The 21,342-nt window shown below is 46.8% G+C and overlaps 1 protein-coding gene and 1 non-coding gene across 3 annotated transcripts in view; both read right to left on the reverse strand.

The window, feature by feature from the left end:
- The window catches only part of si:ch211-137a8.2 (uncharacterized protein LOC777613 homolog), a 28,518-nt gene extending 10,838 nt beyond the window's left edge, over positions 1-17,680 (reverse strand). Inside the window, exons 1-7 of one of the 2 annotated variants that reach the window (XM_041940986.1) lie at positions 17,502-17,680; positions 3,676-3,930; positions 2,977-3,127; positions 1,147-1,329; positions 917-1,051; positions 606-800; positions 33-162 (exon numbers count right to left, since the gene is read on the reverse strand). In XM_041940986.1, the coding sequence (XP_041796920.1) occupies positions 33-162; positions 606-800; positions 917-1,051; positions 1,147-1,329; positions 2,977-3,127; positions 3,676-3,908 (1,027 nt within the window). In that variant the 5' untranslated portion in view covers positions 3,909-3,930; positions 17,502-17,680. Of the gene's footprint in view, positions 1-32; positions 163-605; positions 801-916; positions 1,052-1,146; positions 1,330-2,976; positions 3,128-3,675; positions 3,934-17,501 lie in introns of both variants that reach the window. The other variant, XM_041940985.1, reaches the window with a different exon arrangement.
- A 3,661-nt stretch (positions 17,681-21,341) lies between these two features.
- trnar-ucu overlaps position 21,342 on the reverse strand; it is a 92-nt gene continuing 91 nt past the window's right edge. Inside the window, exon 2 of the tRNA in view lies at position 21,342. This exon is cut by the window's right edge and continues 35 nt beyond it. This is a non-coding gene — a tRNA (tRNA-Arg).

Consider the following 21,342-nt stretch of genomic DNA (forward strand, 5'->3'; position numbering starts at 1 on the left):
TTATGATGGACATGATTAATGTTATGGTTTACCTTCAGGAGGGTTGGACACGGCAGGGAGGTCCAGGTTGGTTTTATTAAACGCTCCCTCTTCCTCTAACAGACTCTCTGAAGGACAACCAGAGTCTGTAGCCTGAGACAGAATCCAGTCATCCTCAAACACCTGAGGGAGGAAGAGGAGGAGGAGGAGGAGGAGGAGGAGAAAACAGCAATCAATGAAAGACAAGATGTCAAAATACTTCGTAACAAGTAAAAGTCCTCCATTCAAACATTTAACTCAGTACAAGTGCAGAAGTAGAAGCAAAATGTACTTTAATGAAAGGCATGGAGTGCTGCATCATGGGAAATGGAAATCTCTGCTGCTCTGATGCTGAACTTTCTTATTAAAATGTGACTCTGGCAACTCCCCCACCTTCATGAAACACTGACACTGAATCACAGGTGGGCAGTAAATCCAGAAGACCCTTTATTTAGTGCTCATGGGTATCATGTGACCTGGATCCGTGGATCTTTATAGGCTAATGGGTTAAACAGTCCCATCCTGGTGTGTGTGTGTGTGTGTGTGTGTGTGTGTGTGTGTGTGTGTGTGTGTGTGTGTGTGTGTACCAGTCTCATGCTCAGCAACCTGGTGTGCGTTCGTGCGATGTTGTTGTAGACGAGGCTGCAGCGGCGCAGCAGCTCCACCAGGTGGCTCTCCACGTGCCGAGCGTCAGCTGGTTGGCTGCGCTGGATCAACGCCTCGCCGCACCGCAACAGGACGTTCACACGGCCCGAGTTCACACACACACACTGCTGGAAGGACTGCAAACACACACACACACACACACACACACACACACACACACACACATAAAGACAAAAGGTAAATATACAGAAAGTAGGAAAAGAGACAATAAGAGCAACACACACACACACACCTGGAGTCGTCTCAGCTTTTCACAGGTGTTTCCTGTCAGGTGATCCACCTCGCTCAGACGGACGTCCAGGTCAGCCAACCAGAGAGCGAGCTCCTCCCTCTCGGCCTCAAACCCCTCCCACTCCGAGACAAAGAGCTGAGACAGAAACATTGAACACTCATCAGCACTGAGATGAGGAAGATTTATTCTGCCAACGCGAAAGTTCAACCGTGTATCTGAGTAGCTCTGACCTTCAGCTGTCCGGCGATGGACTCCAGTTTGGCGTTCACGTCGTCCCATCGTTGTCCGCACCGCCTGGCCGACGCCAGCAGCCGAGCCTGCATGGCGCCCTGAAACAGCCGAGTCAGCGTTCGATTCCTGCGGGTCAAACCGTCCAGCTGGACGAGCCGCGATCCGGCCTCGCGCCGCAGCCTCTGAACACACCGGCACAAAGCAAGTCTGAGGTGACGCACAGCAAACACGCTACTTTACCTACAGAAGGCGCCGTCAGAGGACGTCATTACCCACAACCCAGAACCATCTGAGCGCGCTCTGGACGGCGTGAGCGCTCCTTGTTTCCTGATTACAGCTAATTTTAACAAAAATTATTAAAATTACTAAAACAAACAACTGAGCACTTCAGGCCTGCCTGCGTGAGCCACCTGACCTCTGCAGCTCCTCCAGCAGCAGCCCGGCTGGTTCTGCATCCTGCACTGGCTGCTCCAGTCCCATTCAAGACACTGAGACCTGCAAATGGGTCAGGCCCATCCTCCTTCCAGGACATGGAAACCATCACCCAGCTGGTCCACTATTCTCTGCTAACAGCTAATCAACTTATTGTTGCTGCTCTAGTGTCACTCCAAAAAAGTCAGAAATTAAATTCCTACACTATGCAGACGACTTGGTGCTATTAAATCATGTCTCCTGCAGGGGATTAAAGGATAACTTTCGTTTTTTACAACCTGGACCTTATTTGTATCATTAAATACGACCATTTACTCACCCAGACAACTTTGGTGGCATTTGGAGTCGTTTTGAAGAAATTAGCCCCAGAGGAGCGGCGCGTATATCCGTATAATGCGAGTACTCGGGGCATCCATGCGCAGCCTCTATATAACGCATAATCTGCGGAAACTCGTTCATATTCCAATATTTAGTTCTGATATGCTGGTGCTATTCCCCTCTGAGCCGGCGGTTGGCTAGTTTAGCTGTAGTTTGGCACAGCTATGGTTCGTTATTGCGTATTCGTAGCCGACCGCCGCAGAGTCAGCCGTGTTGTGGCTGGCTGCTCGCAGCGCCCGGCGTTCGGTAATGACATCATCCACGTCTGAGGTAGTTGCCTAGAGACGCCGGATGTTGATAACATGCCACCACGGGCTCAGAGGGGAATAGCACCAGCATATCAGAACAAAATATTGGAATATGAACGAGTTTCGCCGCAGATTATGCGTTATATAGAGGCTGCGCATGGATGCCCCGAGTACTCGCATTATACGGATATAAATGGTCGTATTTAATGCTACAAATAAGGTCCAGGTTGCAAAAAAGGAAAGTTATCCTTTAAGCTTCTTTTTAAACATTAAAATCTGACAGACAAAGATATACAATAAATAATATTTAATGAGAAAAACCCTGATTCCAGGAAGTCTGGACGGATGAAAACAGAATCATTTAAAAACAAACTGTTTTCAGTTGACTACGTGTCAGGAAGGATCGGCAAGTTATCACATTCTGTTTATTCACGTTTTGCATTGTTTCCCTGCTTCTTGGAATCAATTCAACCATTAAATAATTTCACTGAGAGGCTTCGTGTGCTATGAAACAACCACACGACACACATAGTATCTGTAGTTTTATATTAATGATGATGAGGCTCAGCTGCACACTCACACACACTTTGGGATCTAAGGTGGTAAGACGACTAAGACGACAAACATATGGATCTAAGACACACATGTACTTTATGTTTGTTAGTGATACATGACAGAGGAGATTTAATGAGAACAAACCAAATTAATAAAATTCAGGTCAGTCAAAGGTGAGAGGAACCAGGGAGAGATCAGGTGTGTTTCCCTTCTCACCTCAAACTTCCTCACTTCATCCTTGGCTGTGACATAGGTAACGTGGGCGGGGTTAGGGAAACTGACAGCCTGCTCAGCCAATCGCAGCCAGGCGTCCAGGTGGACGTGTTCCTCCATGAACTCGTGCCAGAGGATCCACCTCCTCTCCAGTCTGGGAAGACAGAAGAAAACAGCTGAAAGACTCAGCACCAAAACTGCAGAAACAGACTCAAACAGGAGGATTTATAAAGGCTCTGGTTGCAGTACTGTGTTTGACCACTAGGACAAACAGGCAGAGGTGAGTCTGCAGCCTGTCCAGCTCTATAGAGAACCAAAGAGAAACCAGATCTGCCAGTCTACTTCTGTTCCAGAAGACTGGCACTAACAATGACGTCCTTTATAACACAAGTTACTAAAAATGCTCCAACACGCGGTTGTTTTTTTAATTTATGTAATGTTGTTAATTCAATACACCTTTAAATGCTCTATGAGTTAGTGCAACAGAAGATAGACAGGAAGTGATGTCAGGACTTCAGCTCTCTATCGTTCATAGAATATGTCCCAGTGGACAATCTGAGTACTGCATCAAATACTCCTCTGTGGTCATTTATCACTGGTTGGTTTATTATTATCGACTCTTTAACCATGAACATTTAATATTCATCAAACCCTCAGAGTCCAGTATCACGTTCTCATGGTTCCTCCATGGAGGACACTCACTGTCCACATTCCACCAGGTCTCCATCTTGGCTCCAGCTGCCGTCCACTGGCTGCATGTCCTCCTCATTCAGCTCCAGTGGAGACGAGGTGGAGGGGGACAGAGACTCTGACAGATCCTGAATCGGCTCCATATCCCTCACTTCCTCTCCGGGCAGAACATCCCTGTGTTCAGTGGTGGAGGTGGCATCACCCTGGTGCTCTGAAGGGGGCGGGTTCGGTGGGAATCCAGGCATCCTGACATCACGTGACCGTCACCTGCTGAGGAACAAGGTAGAGAGGACAGACGAGATGTTTTTAAAAGCATCCCACTCAGAATATGACAGGTGTTAACGTTGACTTTTTATTCTGTGCACGTAAAGTTTAGAAAGTATAGAGAACACAATAAAGAGACAAAGGAAAGTACTTCAGTTGAGATTCTAGTTGTGGTTTCTCAATGAAAGTTGATGAAGTGTGATTTCACATAAACAAATCCTTTATCCAATCCATCATGTACACCAAGCTGATTAAAGGTCAAATCATTAATGAGGTCTGGAGAAGGTGTCTTTGCTTCAGTGTTTTTCCTCAGGAAAGGAGACCAGATTCTGGCGAGGATTTTTCTGTGAGATCCTGAGATCTACGTTCTCAGTATTCAACTCTCGAGGACGTACGAGGACGTGCGAGGACGTGCGAGGACGTCAACATTTTAACAAGCTGAATTAAACATGTTTGAGTCTCTCTGCTCCTGGAGGAGGGAAGTGAAGAAAAGCAAACAAATCCTAAATCCTCTGAGCAAAGAGACACACACACACACACACACACACACACACACACACACACACACACACACACACACACACACACACACACACACACACACACACACACACACACACACGTCTGTGTGCTGTGTGTAATTATCTCCTGATTTACAGACGCAGCAGCTGATCACACAGTCGACCGACGCCCAGGCTCGCTCTCTCAGCTGGCTAAAGTTGAAAACGCATATTTTTGGTCCTCCGTCCACAATAAGCTTTTGGAAAACAAAGAGGATGAATCCAGAAATGCAGGCGTTTCGGTGGAGGACTGACAGGCCATTACTCCACAACCCCAACAGTCTCGCCCACTGTCCCTCTGATTGGCCGGTGTTAGGTGCAGATGGGTTTGAAGAAAAATTAATGCATGCAACGAACAGACGGCAAACAAAAGCAAACTGCAGTATAACGCCCAGATGTTGAACAGAGTCCACATTGAACCAGTCTGTCTCATCCTACATGTCCCACAATGCACTGCAGCGGTCACAACAAACAGCATGAAGTTTTTGTTTACACATACATCTTGAAATAAATGTGTTTCCACCCAGATTTCATTATTTTCTGAACATAATGGAGGAAACGTTGTTCATGAGCCTTTCTGCTGAGTTGTCCACAGACACTGAATTTCTTTTTTTTTTTTTCATTCTTACAGGAGCTTTAACCTGATGACACGCAGAGTGACGAACATGAAACCTGGTCTGCAGACTCTGCAGGTCCACCATCCACCCTGAACACCTCCATCGTTTCTGGACGGTACAAGAACGTCACACCTCATCAGCTGGAAAAGACGACGGTCAACAACCTCTGAGCAGCAGGAGAACAGAATGAGTTCCACCAGACAGGTGTGGTGTATGAATGACAGACAGACAGACAGACAGAGAGACAGAGAGACAGACACACACACACACACAGACACACAGACACACACAGACAGACAGACAGATAGAGAGACAGACAGACACACACACACACAGAGACAGACACACAGACAGAGAGACAGACACACACAGACAGACAGACAACAGATGAAGACATTTACCACCTCAGTCTCGGGAGAACAAACATTAATATGAACATCTGTTGAACACACACACACACACACACTCACACACACACACACTGCTGTTTCCTCCAGTGAGCTGAAAGTGTGAATGGAGCTTCATTATGTAGATTTACCACACACACACACACACACACACACACACACAGAGGGAGAGAGAGCATCTTTATCTGTGGATGAGCTCAGGGCTGAAAAACACACACACACACACACACACACACACACACACACACACACACACACTATCTTAATGACCACTACAGACCTGATGTTTCACTCACTCCATCTCTGCTGGTCTCTGCTGTGTACCAGTCCTGATCCAGGAGGACTCTGAGGTCACGTTCTCTCTTTGTGTTGTTGGGTTTTGGAACATGGGGGGGTTTACATTCTACGCTGATGGATGTTCTCGCCGTTTCAAGTCTTTATGCTGAGCTACAGATGTGAGAGGCCGAGCATCTGAATGTCAAGAACAGACAGAAGAAGTCCAGAGTGCACAGCCAACAACAGGTCTGGGTCTGGTAGTTTTCCATGAGGCAGGCAGGCAGGCAGACACACACACACACACACACACACACACACACACACACACACACACACACACACACACACACACACACACACACACACACACACACAGTCTCTCAGTAAGCCTTTAGCCAAACACCTCAATCAGGCAGACGGACAATGAGGCTGGTACGTGGCATTACTGATGACATCACTGATGACATCACAGACATCATCACCTGAGCCAGACGAATTGGATGCATTGGACGAATGAGTTGGCAGTGAAGTGTGATTGGCTGTAAAGATTGATGCTTCATCATCCGCTGTGATTAGCCGCCAGCTTTCTGTGTGCATGTCTCAGATCAGTTATTGACCTCTCTGACTTTGATGCCGCCAACGAATGTCCCCGGTCGAGTCTCAACAATGCAACATCACTCACTCTTCTCATCTCCCTTCTCCGACTGGACGACTGCTGCGGTGCTTTATGGCTCATTTCCAGAGCAAAGACAGCTGAATGCCTGGTAGCTTAGCGGTTAGCAGGTGGGACCCCAGAATGACGTCTAGTTGCCTTCAAGTGACAAAGCCCTCTAGTGGCCGCAGGAATTATGGCTCTTCTCTGTTGAGGAAGTACTGTGACGTTTTTATAGAGCGACTAAGTCCACAGACGGAGGAGGTGGAGCTGATGGGTCAATAAGACATTAACACAACTACAGCGCCGCCTGTTAGTATTGGCACCCATGAAGTTTAAGTACTTAATGTTAAACATCTCCTGAACAAAAGTGATGTAGTGATGCAGATTTTTTTTACAGATAGCTTGTGTTTAATATTAAAGAGGAAAGTACCAACAAAATAAATAAAATTAACCAGTAGAGTGAAAATAAATAACAAGGTAAATCTTGCTGTATCACTAGTATTGGCACCCTTTGCTGTTTGTCCTAAAACCTAACCTAATTTGACTTAGCAATGGTAGATTACAAATGGAAATCACCTGTGGAGGCTTGTCTGTTCCCATGTGACATGAAATGGCCAATGAATGATGAGATTTGTTTTTTGAAAAGCCAACTGTTTCACTCAGTCCCTTTTTCACAACGATGAAGACAAAAGAGCTTCTGAAGAAACAAGAAATGCTGTTGTTTGCAAACTTAAGAGCTCCAAAGGATATAAAACCATTTCCAAAGAGCTTGGCATCCCTGTGTCAACAGTGCGTAATGTTATTAAGAAATATTTGAAGCATGGAACTGTCAAGAACCTCCCTGGGCGTAAGGCTAAGAGAAAGTGAAATGAGAGAAGTCGTCAGAGGTTGTTGCAATTGGTGGCAGAATCACCTCAGGTAACATCTAGAGAGCTGCAGGCCCACCTCGAACAGTCTGGGGTAACTGGTTCAAGAAGCACCATAAGGCGCACACTCAACACAGCAGGGCTCTTTGGGCGGAGGCCAAGGAAGACCCCATTGTTGAAAACAAGACTCAAAAGGGAGCGTCTGGATTTTGCGAAAGAGAACCTGGACCAGCCACAGTCCTCCTGGGAGAATGTGTTGTGGACAGATGAGACAAAAGTAGAACTTTTTGGCATTTCTTACAAGCAGCATGTTTACAGGCGCCGCAATGAAGTATTCAAAGAAAAGAACACCATACTAACAGTCAAGCACGGTGGAGGATCCATTATGCTGTGGGGCTGCCTTGCCCGTATCACAGGGATTATGAAATCTGAAGATTATCAGCAGATTTTGGAACAAAATGTCCTGCCCAGTGTAAGAAAGCCTGGGTTGAGGCGAACATCTTTGGTACTCCAGCAAGACACAGACCCCAAACACACATCTAAAAGCACATAAAAATGGATAGAACAAACAAAAAATGGACTGTTTTGAAATGGCCAGCAATTGAGAATCTTTGGGGGGAGCTGAAATCTGCCATTGGCAGAAGGAACCCTTTAAATATCCAGGGCCTAGAACACATAGTGAAGGAGGAGTGGGAGAAAATACCACAAGACAAATGCAAGAAGCTCATTGATGGCTACAGGAGACGTTTGGAGGCTGTCATCACTGCCAAAGGGTGTGCAACCAAATACTAAGGAGGGGTGCCAATACTCATGCACCTGCTGTATTTCTGTTTTTTGTTGTCTTTGAAATTCCAATGCCTATTTTGAGGGAAAACAACTTTTCAGTTGCTTTGGACCTTCATTTAAACAATCTTGGTATTGCAAATTGTGTCCATTTCCATTTATTTATGGAGAAATTACAAAGACTGTGAAAAAAATTAAGGGGTGCCAATACTAACGGGCAGCGCTGTAAATGTTTAATGGAGGAAACCACATTGAGCCCAAACTTAGATTTTCAGCCGCGTGGAGGACTACCTTCACATCGAGTTTAAACAAGAAGTGGAAGTACAGTCCAGGAGGTGAAAGTTAAACTCCTGACAGCTGGAGGACTTTATCAGATCCTCCTCTGCAGGTCACATTAGAAGTCTCTTTTATTAAAATCCTGTCAGGTCACACAGTGTTTGTTAACGGCCTGATTTTAATGCTGCTTTCTCACCCTGCTGGCAGATGTTTCTCCACATTACATAATGTTTTATGTCTCCGTCGTGTGTGTTGCTGTTCTGCCTGCAGGAAACCAGAAGCAGCCAGACGGACCAGCGTGAGGGAACGAGAAGAGGCGGCTCATCTTCACCGATAAGGCTCATCCCCGCTGAGATGACGAGCGTATCGCCTCCTCTGCTGTACACTGCACTGTAGCAGGAAAGGAAGTGAATTCGTGTCATTAAGATTAAGAAAACGGCTTTTGTTCGACCTGACGGTGATACGGAGCTGGAGAGGACACCGAGGTGAGAGGAGAGGAAGTGAAGACTCAGCTTAGACTTGAATGAGATTTAAATAATATCCGTGTCCTGAGACAGAAACCTGAAACCAGCAGTTAAATAAGAAGAGGGACGAGGGCAGAGCTTAGTTTATACGCAGCTTTATTAGCACCGTGGTCAGAGGTGGATTTATGCGATTAGGTCTGCAGGAAAGAGTGGAGGACATTCAGCTGTGGAGCTGATGGAGGTTGGCTGAGAGCAGACGAGGGTATTTAAAATGAATACGAGCCTGGGTAGGAGGTGAGGGGGGGGGGTTGTGTTTGCAGACATTTAAAGTTCTTTTTGCTGCAGGATGAAACCAGATTTTTTTTTTGTTTATAACCAGCAAACAAGGTGACGTTTTAATTTGCGACCTTCACGTTTCGAAACGTCCAATCGAAGAGGCATCGGGCTCGTTGTGTGTGTCTGCACAGAGAAGCAGAGCAGGTCAGCGAGTGCAGTTTGGAAAACGCCGGAACGAAGCACCGAAATGCATCATTCCACGAAGCTTCAGCGGCGAGGAAAAGAGATGAATGGCTCCTATTAGAGCGCGGCTGCTTGAGAGGGAAAGTGATATTCAGCCGAGGAGGTGATGAAGGTGAGAGGAAGTTAAGACTATTAGAACCAAGACTGATTAAAATAACGTCTGTGTCCTGAGACAAAGTTAATCATCCCTTCTGCTCCTCAGCTGAGAACACACACAGACCTGAACCCTGAGCGCTCATGGCCGCCATGTGACCACATTCAGCATCGCTTCTGTTAACCGTCTCCTCCGCCCAGAAACTCCTCGTTCAGAGCGTGCAGATAGAAAATAAAGCGTCTGACACATGATCAAGGAGAGATTTGGGGATTACTGGATCATGTTTAGCTGAACAGATGACGAGCTGAGGGACAGGAGATCCATCAGGTGTGTGTGTGTGTGTGTGTGTGCAGGCATAAAGTCTGCGCACAAAAGCAAACTGGCCATAAAATAAAGCAGCATTAATTAACCTAACGACGCTGATGTGGCTCACGTGTTAGCATGCTGCTACCAGTTTACACATCCAGCAGCCACAGAAGCTAATCCTGTACTGCACTCCTTTAGCTCCGGTTTGGTCTCCACCAACAGAAACACCTCTTTAGCTCCTCCTTCTTTCTTTCTTTCTTTATCTGCTGTTTGGTAGCTGAGATTGAACCAGTCAAGATGTGGCTGCAAAACCAAAACCATGATCCTAAAGACGATAGAAAGTCTCTGCAGAGCTGCCTTCATTAACCTGTTCTGACCATGAAAACATGCATTCGTGCAGCTTTAGGTGGAGCTTTTGTAACCAGACCATCCTTGTAGTTGTTGCTTCTGTCAGAATAAACAGAGATCAGCTCCGAAGAGACTCCACCGTCACAGCAGCCTCATTACAAACCAAGCAGCAGCCACCTGTAACAACGGGAGAGACTCCAAAACTACCAAAATAAGAGCATCCACAAGTTCACATCAGACAGACGCTGTCAGCAGAGTGTGAGGGCTACTGAACAGTTCATCCAACCGTGTATTCTCTTCATTATTGTGTGATACGTCTGTGCTTACAGCAGGTGTCGACTCTGCACGCAGACTCTGGAAGTCCTTCAGTTTTATGTTTGAATTCTGTGGATCGCTCACAGTGAAACATTCAGAGTAACCGACAGCGTTGCACATCGAAGCACGTGGTCAGAAACTCTGCAGATAAAGCTCTGCAGTCTGGCTCGCCCTTGAGGCTGGAAGTGAATTTACCTTTAATCCCGCTCCACTTGAATCCAGAGCACAGGCTCAGGCATAAAGTGAACTCTTCCTCGGCACTGAGCCTCCTCGCCGTGTCCTCCCGTCACTGGACTTCCCTCGTCTTTGTAACCTTGTGAGGACTCTCTCACTCTGAGACTGATGGTGTGTGAGAGCACAAACAGCAGCAGCAGCCTGTGGTGGCATCTGCTCATGTGTGTGTGTGTGCAGGAACATAAGGTCGGCTGCTCCTCCGTCTCCTCCGCTGTCACAAACTCTCCTCCTCCCTGCTTCTCCTCCTGTCTGACAGCTCTGTTACCTCCAGGTCGTCACCTCCTGCACAAACCGAGCAGCGGCACTAAAAACCGGTGCTGACGCCATGACGACCACCACCACCTTCTAGGAATGAGATGCTATTTTACCAAACAGCAGACTGAAACCTGTGAGCTCTCTGAGCAGAGTTTGAGCTGGATGTTGGATCCCGTCCGGCCTCGTTCTCTGACAAACAGCTGCTGACTCGCTCTTCTTCTCTCCTCTGACTGTTCGACTGCATTAAAACACAAATCACTGTTTTCGCTTCGTAACAACACAACTGAAAGTGGATTTTAAGTCTTTTTGGGCGTCGTCAGAGTGCGACTGTGATGCATACAACCCCAAATGGACGCTGTGTTCAGATTAACTTCCTGGTTCACTCATCTGATCTCTCTAATTACACGTGTTAGTGCAGGAAACTGAGAGTTAAGATGCTTGTTTTGAATACAAAGCCCTTAATGGACCAGGACCAAGCTACACCGCTAACTCCCTCGATTATTATTAGCCTTTAAGAACACTGTGATCACCTGCTGCTGGTTTATTGGAGGTTTACAGCAACAGTCGAAAGAAAATTGGGGCTGCAGCCTTCGTCCATTACGTCTAAAGCTCCGGAACAAACTACCTGCAGAGAACAGGAAGCAGATATTTTCAAAAGAAACCTAAAAACTTTCACTTTAGCATTTAACTAAACTAGCTTTGGTTCCTGGTTCCTGTAGCAGATATATAATCTGTTAAGAATAGATTTCCTCTGTTGCTCCTTAAATTTAGGAAAATCCTCCTCCTCCTCCTCCTCCTCCTCCTCCTCCTCCCAGAGGGAGTCCATTGTCTCCTCTGGACAAAGGCAGGGAACAAACAGCCTTTCTGTCCTCAGAGACAGACAGACAGAGAGAGAGAGCGAGAGAGAGAGAGACAGGAGGAGGTGAAAGACACCTGATCTCATTATGTGGAGAAGATGGGGGGGGTCGGATGGAAAAGGAGACGGTGAGAATATCTGGAGGGCGAGTAGTTTACAAATCATCCCTGAAATAACTGACAGAAAATAGACTCAGAGCCACAGGGAGGAAAGAAACATGATTCTCAACAGGATTCCCCAGGTGAAATAAGAAGAAAAACTTTAATGTGTAATAGTTTTTACTGATGCTGATGATGTGTTCGTCTATCAGTATTTCCTGATTTCTCTTCCTCGTCTGGGACTCCCAGCTTTAAACCCAGAAATGTAGTTTCACCTTTTAAAAAAGGCTCAGTCATTTCCTAAAACAGTTGCTCGCTGTAGTTTTAACCAAACGTCACTCAAGCAAGAGGAAATAGTACATTTGTTGGGGACTATTTTCAGCTGCGGATCAATCGGTGCTGCAGTGAGTATCTGGAGCAGCAGGACTACAGTGTGTGCGTGTGTGTGTGTGTGTGTGTACACTGTAAAAACACTACTTGTTTTCCACAAACAAATATTCTCAAGACGTTGTAACGAGACTGAACGATAACGAGCTCCAGTAACTCTGGAACATTTCTACATTCGTAGCATCAGTTGTTCCACACAGACTTTATTTATTCGGTACGTTTTAATCCTTAAAACTCTCTGTTCCAGATGCTGTAAATACAAACAAGCAAACTTTCTGTTGTTGTCTTCTTGTGTGTGATGAACTTGATTCATCCTCGGTTGTTCAGATGTGGTGAAAATACAAACAAATTGGTGTGAAGGGGAATTTTAGCTGCATCGTTCCTGGAACTAATTGGTTGAGAGGAGTTATTTCAGTGCGTTGGGTGAAGTTTGCACATCAAATCCAGCAGGAGGAGAACAAGAAGCAGCTTCTGCAGCGTAATCATTAGCTTAAAAAGTTCATTACGGAGAGTTAGAGTCACTGCGGGTCTCCGGATGTGTCCCGGTGTCCCTCGCCTACTGGACGGTGGCAGAGATGTTCACGAGGTGTAAAGGAAGGAAGTGAACACAGTCAGGAAGTGGATGAAAGGAGAGCCGCTCTCCTCGTCTGTGGGCTCAGAATAACTGAATGCGACGAGCGTTTAAGGACACTAGCAGTGAGATTTGAGTTTTAATCTTCGGCTTCGGCGTTTGAATCAGGCACAAACGGCCGTTTGTGTCCCGCCTGAAACCGAAGGTCAACCTAAACAAGGAGTTTTGGTGCCTTCAGCTCGTCAAACAGAACTGTTTCTAACTGCATGTCAGAGTTGGCTGAACTTCAGCTCTGACTTCACTGCTGCTCGTCTCTTAAAATGTTGTATTTTACTTGATTTGATGCATCCTATGTCGTCTATTTTTACCTGTGTTTTATCATCTCATTCATTGTCTTTGTTTTTATTTTCATCCCTGTCATCATAATCATCATTATCGGTCACAGGAGTCGTGGAGAATCGTTAACTTCTCGGCTTCTGTGTCAAATCAAAATTGGCTGCAGCAAATACTCCAAACAGGAAGCAGGAAACGTGAAGGCGTGAAGTGGAACTGATCCGTCTCTCTTCTTCGGCTCCTGATTAAAAAGATGCCACGTGCACTGTTTTCTGCACATTTCCCACAGCGTAAAACACAGCGGCCACGTCTTTGCACTGGCCCTGCAGGTCTTCACAGGCCAGCGAGCTGCTCACTGACCCACCACACTGTTTCTGCTTTAAAATGTTTCAGCCACAAATGATTCTTCTGAAAACAACACAGCAGCATAGAAGCAGCAGTGTGACCGTGATCTCCCAGCAAATCAGACAGATTCGACTTCAGAAGACCTCAGTGATTACGTCAAATGTGGTTTCAGGCTGAACGAGACTTTGAAATTTCTAAAGGTGTCAGAGGAGCCTTTTTACAGAACAGATCTTAATCTCATGACCCAAATACGTCGGCGTTTCTCCGCAGATTTGAACGTTAAACTAACTGAGCTGGAAGTGGCGTCACGAGGCGGCAGAGTGCAGCGATGATACGGACTGAAAGGAGGAAGAGTTTGAGTTTGGGATCGCAGACACTGAGCGAGGAGGAGACTGAGGCTCCGCTGCCTCCGTCTGAGGGATAAAATGTTCTTTACAGTCGTCGTTCTGCTGCCTGGTTCTCTGCAGAACCTCCGGACCAGTCAGCCGGGTCGATGAACAAACGTGGCTCAGGAGGTTTCTCTGTGAACATCATTTCTTCATCCCACTCCTGCTCCTCAGAGGGTGAACCTTTACATTTAAATGACCCACTGACCTTCCTCCAGGGCCACCCTGAGGACAACTTTTACTCTTACAGCTGCACTAAAAGGCTCAGACATACACTCTGTGTGGTGGTTCTATGTTCTGGAGGTTAAAGTTCAGACCTTCATAGAAACTGGAGCTGCCATTTGCAAAGAGACAACTACACACAACACAACCTCTGACATACGATAAAAGATAAACGGGAGCAAGTAACAGTCCAGATAAGCTGTCCCGCTGCTGCCTGTAAAACTACAAACTGCTCAGCTGACAAAAAGTGACAAATGTGTTCAATTTGACAAACATGTTGGATTTCTACTGTTTCACAATAAAAGCATCTCCGTGGTTCTCCAGTTTAGAGCTTTTAATGTGGAGCGGAGACCAAACAGCGACAGAGGAAGTCCAGTCTTTTGGTTTTGGTGCCATTTTTCAGTGCTGGGTCTGATTTGGGTCAACAAGAATATTGCTTCATTAATTTGGAGACCTTTGATGGTGAGACGTCATCCAGTAACAGAAGCAGAAAAATGCCAGCAGGAACCAGCCAAAGTGAAGCTCTTCATTAAAAAGGTGCCACATGCATTGTCTTCCTGCTCATTTCCCACAGTGGCCACTAGAGGCCGCCGTCTCATCTGGTTATTAATTTTTTAAATTTTATTCATTTTACTGATCCCAAACTGGGAAATTATTCTCTGCATGTCACCCATCACTGTAAACACACACATGCAACATGCAGTGAACACACAGGAGCAGTGGGCTGCCGCTTTAGGCGCCCGGGGAAAAGATCCATTCTTACAGATTAACAAGGCAGTGATGGGCTGATTCCTAAAAACACCTTCAGTGGAGCTCGTAGACTGACTGCAGGGAACAAACACACTCTTCATCACTTCATGAATCACAGTCTTTGTACTGGCCCTGCAGGTCTTAGCACCTCAGACCCTCTGAGCTGTTCTCACAGTTTCTGCTTTCAAATGTTTCAACCACAGATGATTCTTCTCAAAACACAACAGCATGAAACCAGATTAGACCTCCTGTTTCAAAGAAGGCCAATAGACCAATCAGGACCTGCCTTACTGTCTTGTTTGGCCCCACTTCAGAATCAAGTCCATCTACTAATACACCAGGATGTAGACATGACCTGCGTGTCTCCAGCTCTGCAGGAGCTCTGTGCAGATCCAACAGGCCCTGAAACCAGGCTGGCCCAGGTAAGAAGAACCGGACAGCCTGGTCTGGCTCCACTTCTGCTCAGCCCTGTACTGAAGCGAGACTAGCTAGACTAAACCAGACCACTTTGGCTCTTAGGGTCACATAGAAAGAGTATTTCTGTGCTGCAGGTAACAGCAGCCATAAAGCTGAAGGGAGCAGGCTATTTAATGGTGTAATAACATTACGTGTTGTTACAGCCGTCAGAGGGGACATTAGCCTGCAGATGTTAGCTAGCAAAGAGTCCGTGTGGATCTGAGGACATAATGAAGGTAATCTGAGTCATAATGAAGCCCCGCAGCCTCAGCAACACCGATAAAACACATAAACGCCTTTCAAAACACTCTTATCAGCTCAGATCCTGCTCTGCTCGTCTCTGCTGCCGCTCTTCTCCTCTCCTTCCTCTTCCTCCCACATTCATCTTCCTCGTCGGGTCAATCACCCAGACCGGCAGGATAAAAAGCAGCTCCACCGAGGTGCCGCTGAGCAAGACGTTACCCTCAACTGGAGTCAGCAGATCAGACTGTGGTTGTACTGGGCAGCTTCCAGGTGTGAAACGTGTTTCAAACAACAGGAACTTGTTTTGATTGTCACATGTTCAGAGATCATTGTTGTAGTTTCAGGTGGAAACGGGGTCAAACAGGTAGAATTCAGCCTCTCAGGTAACAGTAAACATCCCCCACAGCTCAGCTCAGGTCACTGTAGTGAAACTGTAGCCACGGTCGTGTGATATATGACACAGTTACAGTGTGAACGCTGCAGGCTGCTTCACCTGAGCTCGCTGACGCTGTAAACCCACCGGCCAGAGCCCATACAGGACGTGACCTGAGCCCAAAACACAGCGACAGCCACTGTTACATGATCCTGCAGCCCCAAGAGCCGGACCACGTCACCAGCTGACCCCACGCAGCCACAAGAGCCGGATCACGTCACCAGCTGACCCCACAAGAGCCGGACCACGTCACCAGCTGACCCCACCCAGCACCACTGCGGACCACGTCACCAGCTGACCCCACCCAGCAGCAGCTGCTGGTGCTGCGGCAGCTGTTTTAGTCACGACGCCGTACGTAACACGAGCTGTGAGCTCACAGCCGACAGAAATCTACTGCAGTGACGACGCACGATGGATTCAGAGATCATCACAGGTTCCTAGAGTCCAGTTCAGAATCTAAAGATATTCAGCTTACAATCATTTGAGAAATGGAGGAAATCCTCCAGTTTCACTTAAAGTGATTAATACACAGTTCAATCAATAAAGTAATAAATTGATCTGTTCCAGCAACATGGAGCAGGTTCAGTTCTGGTTCCCGAATGGTTTGGATCCTGTAAAGTTGCAGGTTTTCCTGGACCTGAAGTGTGAACCGTGACAACATCAGAGGACGAGTCATAGCCTAACTGATTCTGGGTGGATCCAGGTGAGCAACACAGGTATGATCAACAGCAGTGACAGGAGAGCTACCTGGAATCAGTCTGGATCACCTGACAGGTCTCAACCTCTCCCTTCTTCCTGTGCCTCGGTTCAATAATATAGATCTGCATGTTTTCACATCAGTGGAAGGATTTCTGGCTTCTTCATTTGTGTGTTATCTACCTGGACTACCTGAACAAAACATCACAGCTGTGAAATAATCTGTTTGGGTCTCACAGGCATCACACCCATCAATAAATCAGACACTAATCAATCACTGCTTCACTGTGAAGGCAGGCCACCACCCCAACACACTGTGAACACTCATGAAATATATGGAAATAAAGAGGTTTGAACTGACTCCTGCACCACACCAGCATGTGTGATACCTGTCCACATCACCATGGCAACACAGGGACACACACACACACACACACACCTGTGTACAATCCTGTCCTGAAGGCAGACACTGGATACACTCCTGACAGCCCTGTGTCAATGACTCTCTCACACTCACACACTCACACACACACACACACACACACACACACACACACAGTCCAGGTACAACAAACCGGTTCCTGAGCTGCAGAGTCTCAATTAGCGGCCTCACAGGCTCTTATTAGGCTGCATGTTTCCTGAAAGCAGCGAACTGAAGGGAGAAAAACAACGCGACGATTAAAACTTGTTCTCACGCGGAAACAGACAACACTGAGCGGCCTCACAGGCCGGAAACAGACCCAGAGCCGGAGGAAAGAGTGTGTGAAGCGTCCGAAGCGGCGCAGGACGCGATCTAATGAACGTCTGCGTGACGGTGACTCACCCGCTGCAGGACGAGTCCATTTCAGGAAACCAGGAAAGGTGACGGGCCTTAAAGCTGGTGGAGAAACGCTTCCGCTGGTCCAGGTGAGGCTGGTGGCCGCTGAGTGACTGAATTCACCTGCAGAGGTAAATTCAGTTTCGTCCGCGTTCCGGACAAACATCCAGCGACTGAGCTGCCGAACCTACCTGCAGCAGGTAGTTTACATGCCACGCCCCTTGTGAACCTGTCCGCGCGCACGCACACACCTGCGGCTGCTCACCTGCATCATGACTCGCTTGTGGCTGCGTCCCATGTTTTTATCATGCGCCTCCTCTGATGTCTCCTCATTCGCCTCCTCACACAGAATGAAGCCAACTTTCACATCTTTTAATAACTTTTACATCTCTTACTTGTTTATTTTATTCATCTTTTGTTGCGTCACGAGCTCTCAAACCGTTCGTACGTCCACAGCTGCCCGCGAAGGACGCATAGAAGTGAGCTGGTTTTGGAATAGGATGCGGCCCGCTGGCCTACTTTCCATTGTATATACACTGATAAACACATAAAACTCCACGATCCCTCTCAGACCTGCAAACATGAAATTCATTTTTTATGAAAAACACTGTAAACACTTTATTGCTTGTTTCTATCTTCACCTTTAAACACAAACAAGAATAAAATACAGCAAAATAAAAAAATAAGCTAACAGTGAAAGTCAAACTGATGTCAGAACAGAGAATATTAATAAAATGCCTTTTTTAAAAAGGTGAAGCCATTTAAAGGTGGGGAACAACAGGCAGATGTGGAATATTCATAATCATGTTAGTTTTATTAGTTTATAATGAGCAGAAAATCAGAACAAGTCTTTATATCTGCAGAGGGAGCAGCTCCTCCTCCACAGAGTCCGCCATGAAGCACCACCATGTTTCTACAGTAGCCCAGAACAGACAAACCAAACGCTGGTTCTGAGGGGGGGACCTCTGGACTCTGGGCCATATATGGTCCTTGAGACCGTTTGGGAATTCATGAATACAAAAAAGCAGATCACTTTTATCAGCGACAAAGAAAATAACCCAAAAATTCTTTTGAGCGGTCCCTGAACGCAACACACGTGTAGCAGTTGATATCACATCAATACAACATGTCGACATTTTCCAAGAGAAATGAGCTGCAGGACAAACAGCAGCGAGCCATTCACACCCAGTCATGATACATTCAGTATCAGGTTTATTAATCTTTCCAGGCAAAAATCATAAACCACAAAGAAGCTTTACAATCTGCATACGCCAGCCTCTCTCCTTAGACCCTCGATTCTGCAAAACGAGCCCTTTAATGGGAGAAAAAATTGGAAGAAAGCTCAGGAAGAGCAACAGAGGATGGACCGGAGTCACGGGACCTTCATCATGGAGACCTGGAGGAGGACAGACAGACAGAGGGACAGACGGACGAGGCCTGAAGTCTCCAGAGAGTTTCTGATTTAAACACGTGAGCAGCGTCAGACTCACAACTGCTGAACAAAACTATTTAAATAAAGTTCAGCTGCACAACGTTTTCACTGCTCACACACACACACACACACACACACACACGCACACACGTGCAGACACATACAAAACACACACACACCAGAGGAGGAGTGACAGACACAACAAATCAATGCTGTTATTCCGTGTGTGTGTGTGTGTGTGTGTACACGTGTGGCTCATCTGCATATATCTAAATGAGTCCACACACACTCTGCCATATATTGGCGCAGTGACTTTATCTCTATGCAATTATGTAAATGAGGCCTGGTGTTGTAGGACAGTTACGTAAATGCCGTATTTCAAAAGGAGGTTTAGCAGGAAATTACATAAGACGGCGGTTTGGAGGCTATTTACAGCCACGATGAACGGCGCTATGCCGACACAATCACACCAAGACAATGAGCTGTATTTACGGCCACACGAGAGGAGGGAATTTCACAGCGAACACGAGCCAAGGAGCCGATAAATTTAGGTCTTTGGCTGCTGAGTTCATCGGAAGTCTTTGTGTGCAGCGGTGAAATGTTTGCATGTCCAGTGAAATCAGATGTGCTGATCCACAGAACATGTCAGTCAAAGCTGGTGGAACCGGTTGTCCCCATCTCTGCTTCTGGATTTTGACTTCCTGTGTGGGTCTAAGCTGACAGCAGGCCTGAATGTGGACCTCAGGTTCTGAGGACGGGACACTCTGCTCTCTGCTTTCTGGCCTGAAACAGCTGTTTCTGTCCACGTCGTAGACACAGACGTTTGTCCGCCTTCACGCTCTGCCTGCACATTCAGCTCGCACTGACAACAACTCATGAACATCAAAGGAATTCGGTTTCGTTCGGCTCTTGTTACATTCGACCGTGTTTGATGTGCTTGTTTCAAATTCCCTGTTGTCGACTTAGCAGCTAATACGGTCTGAATGAGCTGTTGAAAGAGCTAATTAGGAGGACACGTCAACAGCCAGAGCCGGGAATCGAACCCACAACCCTGGAATAGATGACCGACCTCCTGATCCGCAGCCTCCTGCTTGACAGTGGCGTGCACAGACTTTTTGAAGGGCAGGGGCGAAAAGGACTTCACTTGAGCACGCGTTTTGGCATCCAAAGGGCACTTTAGCACGCGTTTTGGCTCCCAGGGGGCACTTTAGCACGCGTTTTGGCTTCCAAGAGGGCACTTTAGCACGCGTTTTGGTGTCCAAGAGGGCACTTTAGCGTGCGTTTTGGCACCCAAGAGGGCACTTTAATGCGCGTTTTGGCTCCCAGGTGGCACTTTAGCACGCGTTTTTCAACAATTGGGCCACAAGGGGGGGCAGTCGCTCCCCCTGCCCCCCCTCTGTGCACGCCACTGCATGAGCAGTTTGCTTTCAAAGGGTGAATCTGTGTCAGCTCACCTTAAATCTCACTTTAATCTGAGATTTAATCTCAGACACAAGTTAGAACTCAAAGCAGAGTATTTGATCAAAAACGTGTGTGAAGGGGATCTTTAAAGTTCATCACTGATACACGCCGAAGAGCAAACATCTTAAATAGCTGCAGGTCTTCAATGATGCCGCAGGTGGAGGCTTTTCGTTGAACCACAGCATGAAGCTCAGCAGATGAACCTTTGTTAGCTGTTAGCTCTTCGCTTTGCTCACAGTTTTTTTCATGGTATCCTGTTGATGAACCTCTGCTGGATCTGAGTGACCACGTGTGTCTACGATGGCTTACAGAGATCCAACAGCTCATTACTTCCTCTGGGTTTTGTTTTCCACGCCGATGAGCAGCAGGCCCCTTAAGACGGTGGACGGTTGATTGACCTCACTTGGTTGTAAGGAGCTAATCATGTGATGCTGTCTTTGCCCTCTCAGTAGCTTAAACCGGTGGATTGGGTTTAAGCAGTTATCGAGCTAAACAGAAGCCGTTCTCAGATGCTCTGGAGTCGTTGTGGAGCTGCAGGATTAGCTGATGACAGTGTCATGACAGATGCATCTCTTGGCTTCACTGAGGATGTTCTGCATGGTTCACTGAACAAAGACCGCTGAAGCTCAGGAGCGCCGCTGATAGCATTAGCGTTGCAGGCTGCTCTGGAAGCTGAGATGACACTATTGGCTGAGTTAAACCTCAGTGGGTGGAGCTACAGATCAACAGTTGTGTTCTGGATGAAGACAGAAATAAAAACTCCCTGCTAATACTGCAGCCTGGTTAGACCTGATTCAACACAAAAACCTGCAGCATCATTTACATCAGGCATGTCCAAATTATTCCATACAGGAATCGCTCCAACCAATGATCATCACTTGAAGTTTGAAATCAGTCCAGTTCAGACATGCCTGGTTTACATGTCAGAGAAACATAGTCCATCAATTAAATATC

Source organism: Chelmon rostratus, chromosome 7, assembly GCF_017976325.1.
Source record: "Chelmon rostratus isolate fCheRos1 chromosome 7, fCheRos1.pri, whole genome shotgun sequence".
Lineage (NCBI taxonomy): Eukaryota > Metazoa > Chordata > Actinopteri > Chaetodontiformes > Chaetodontidae > Chelmon > Chelmon rostratus.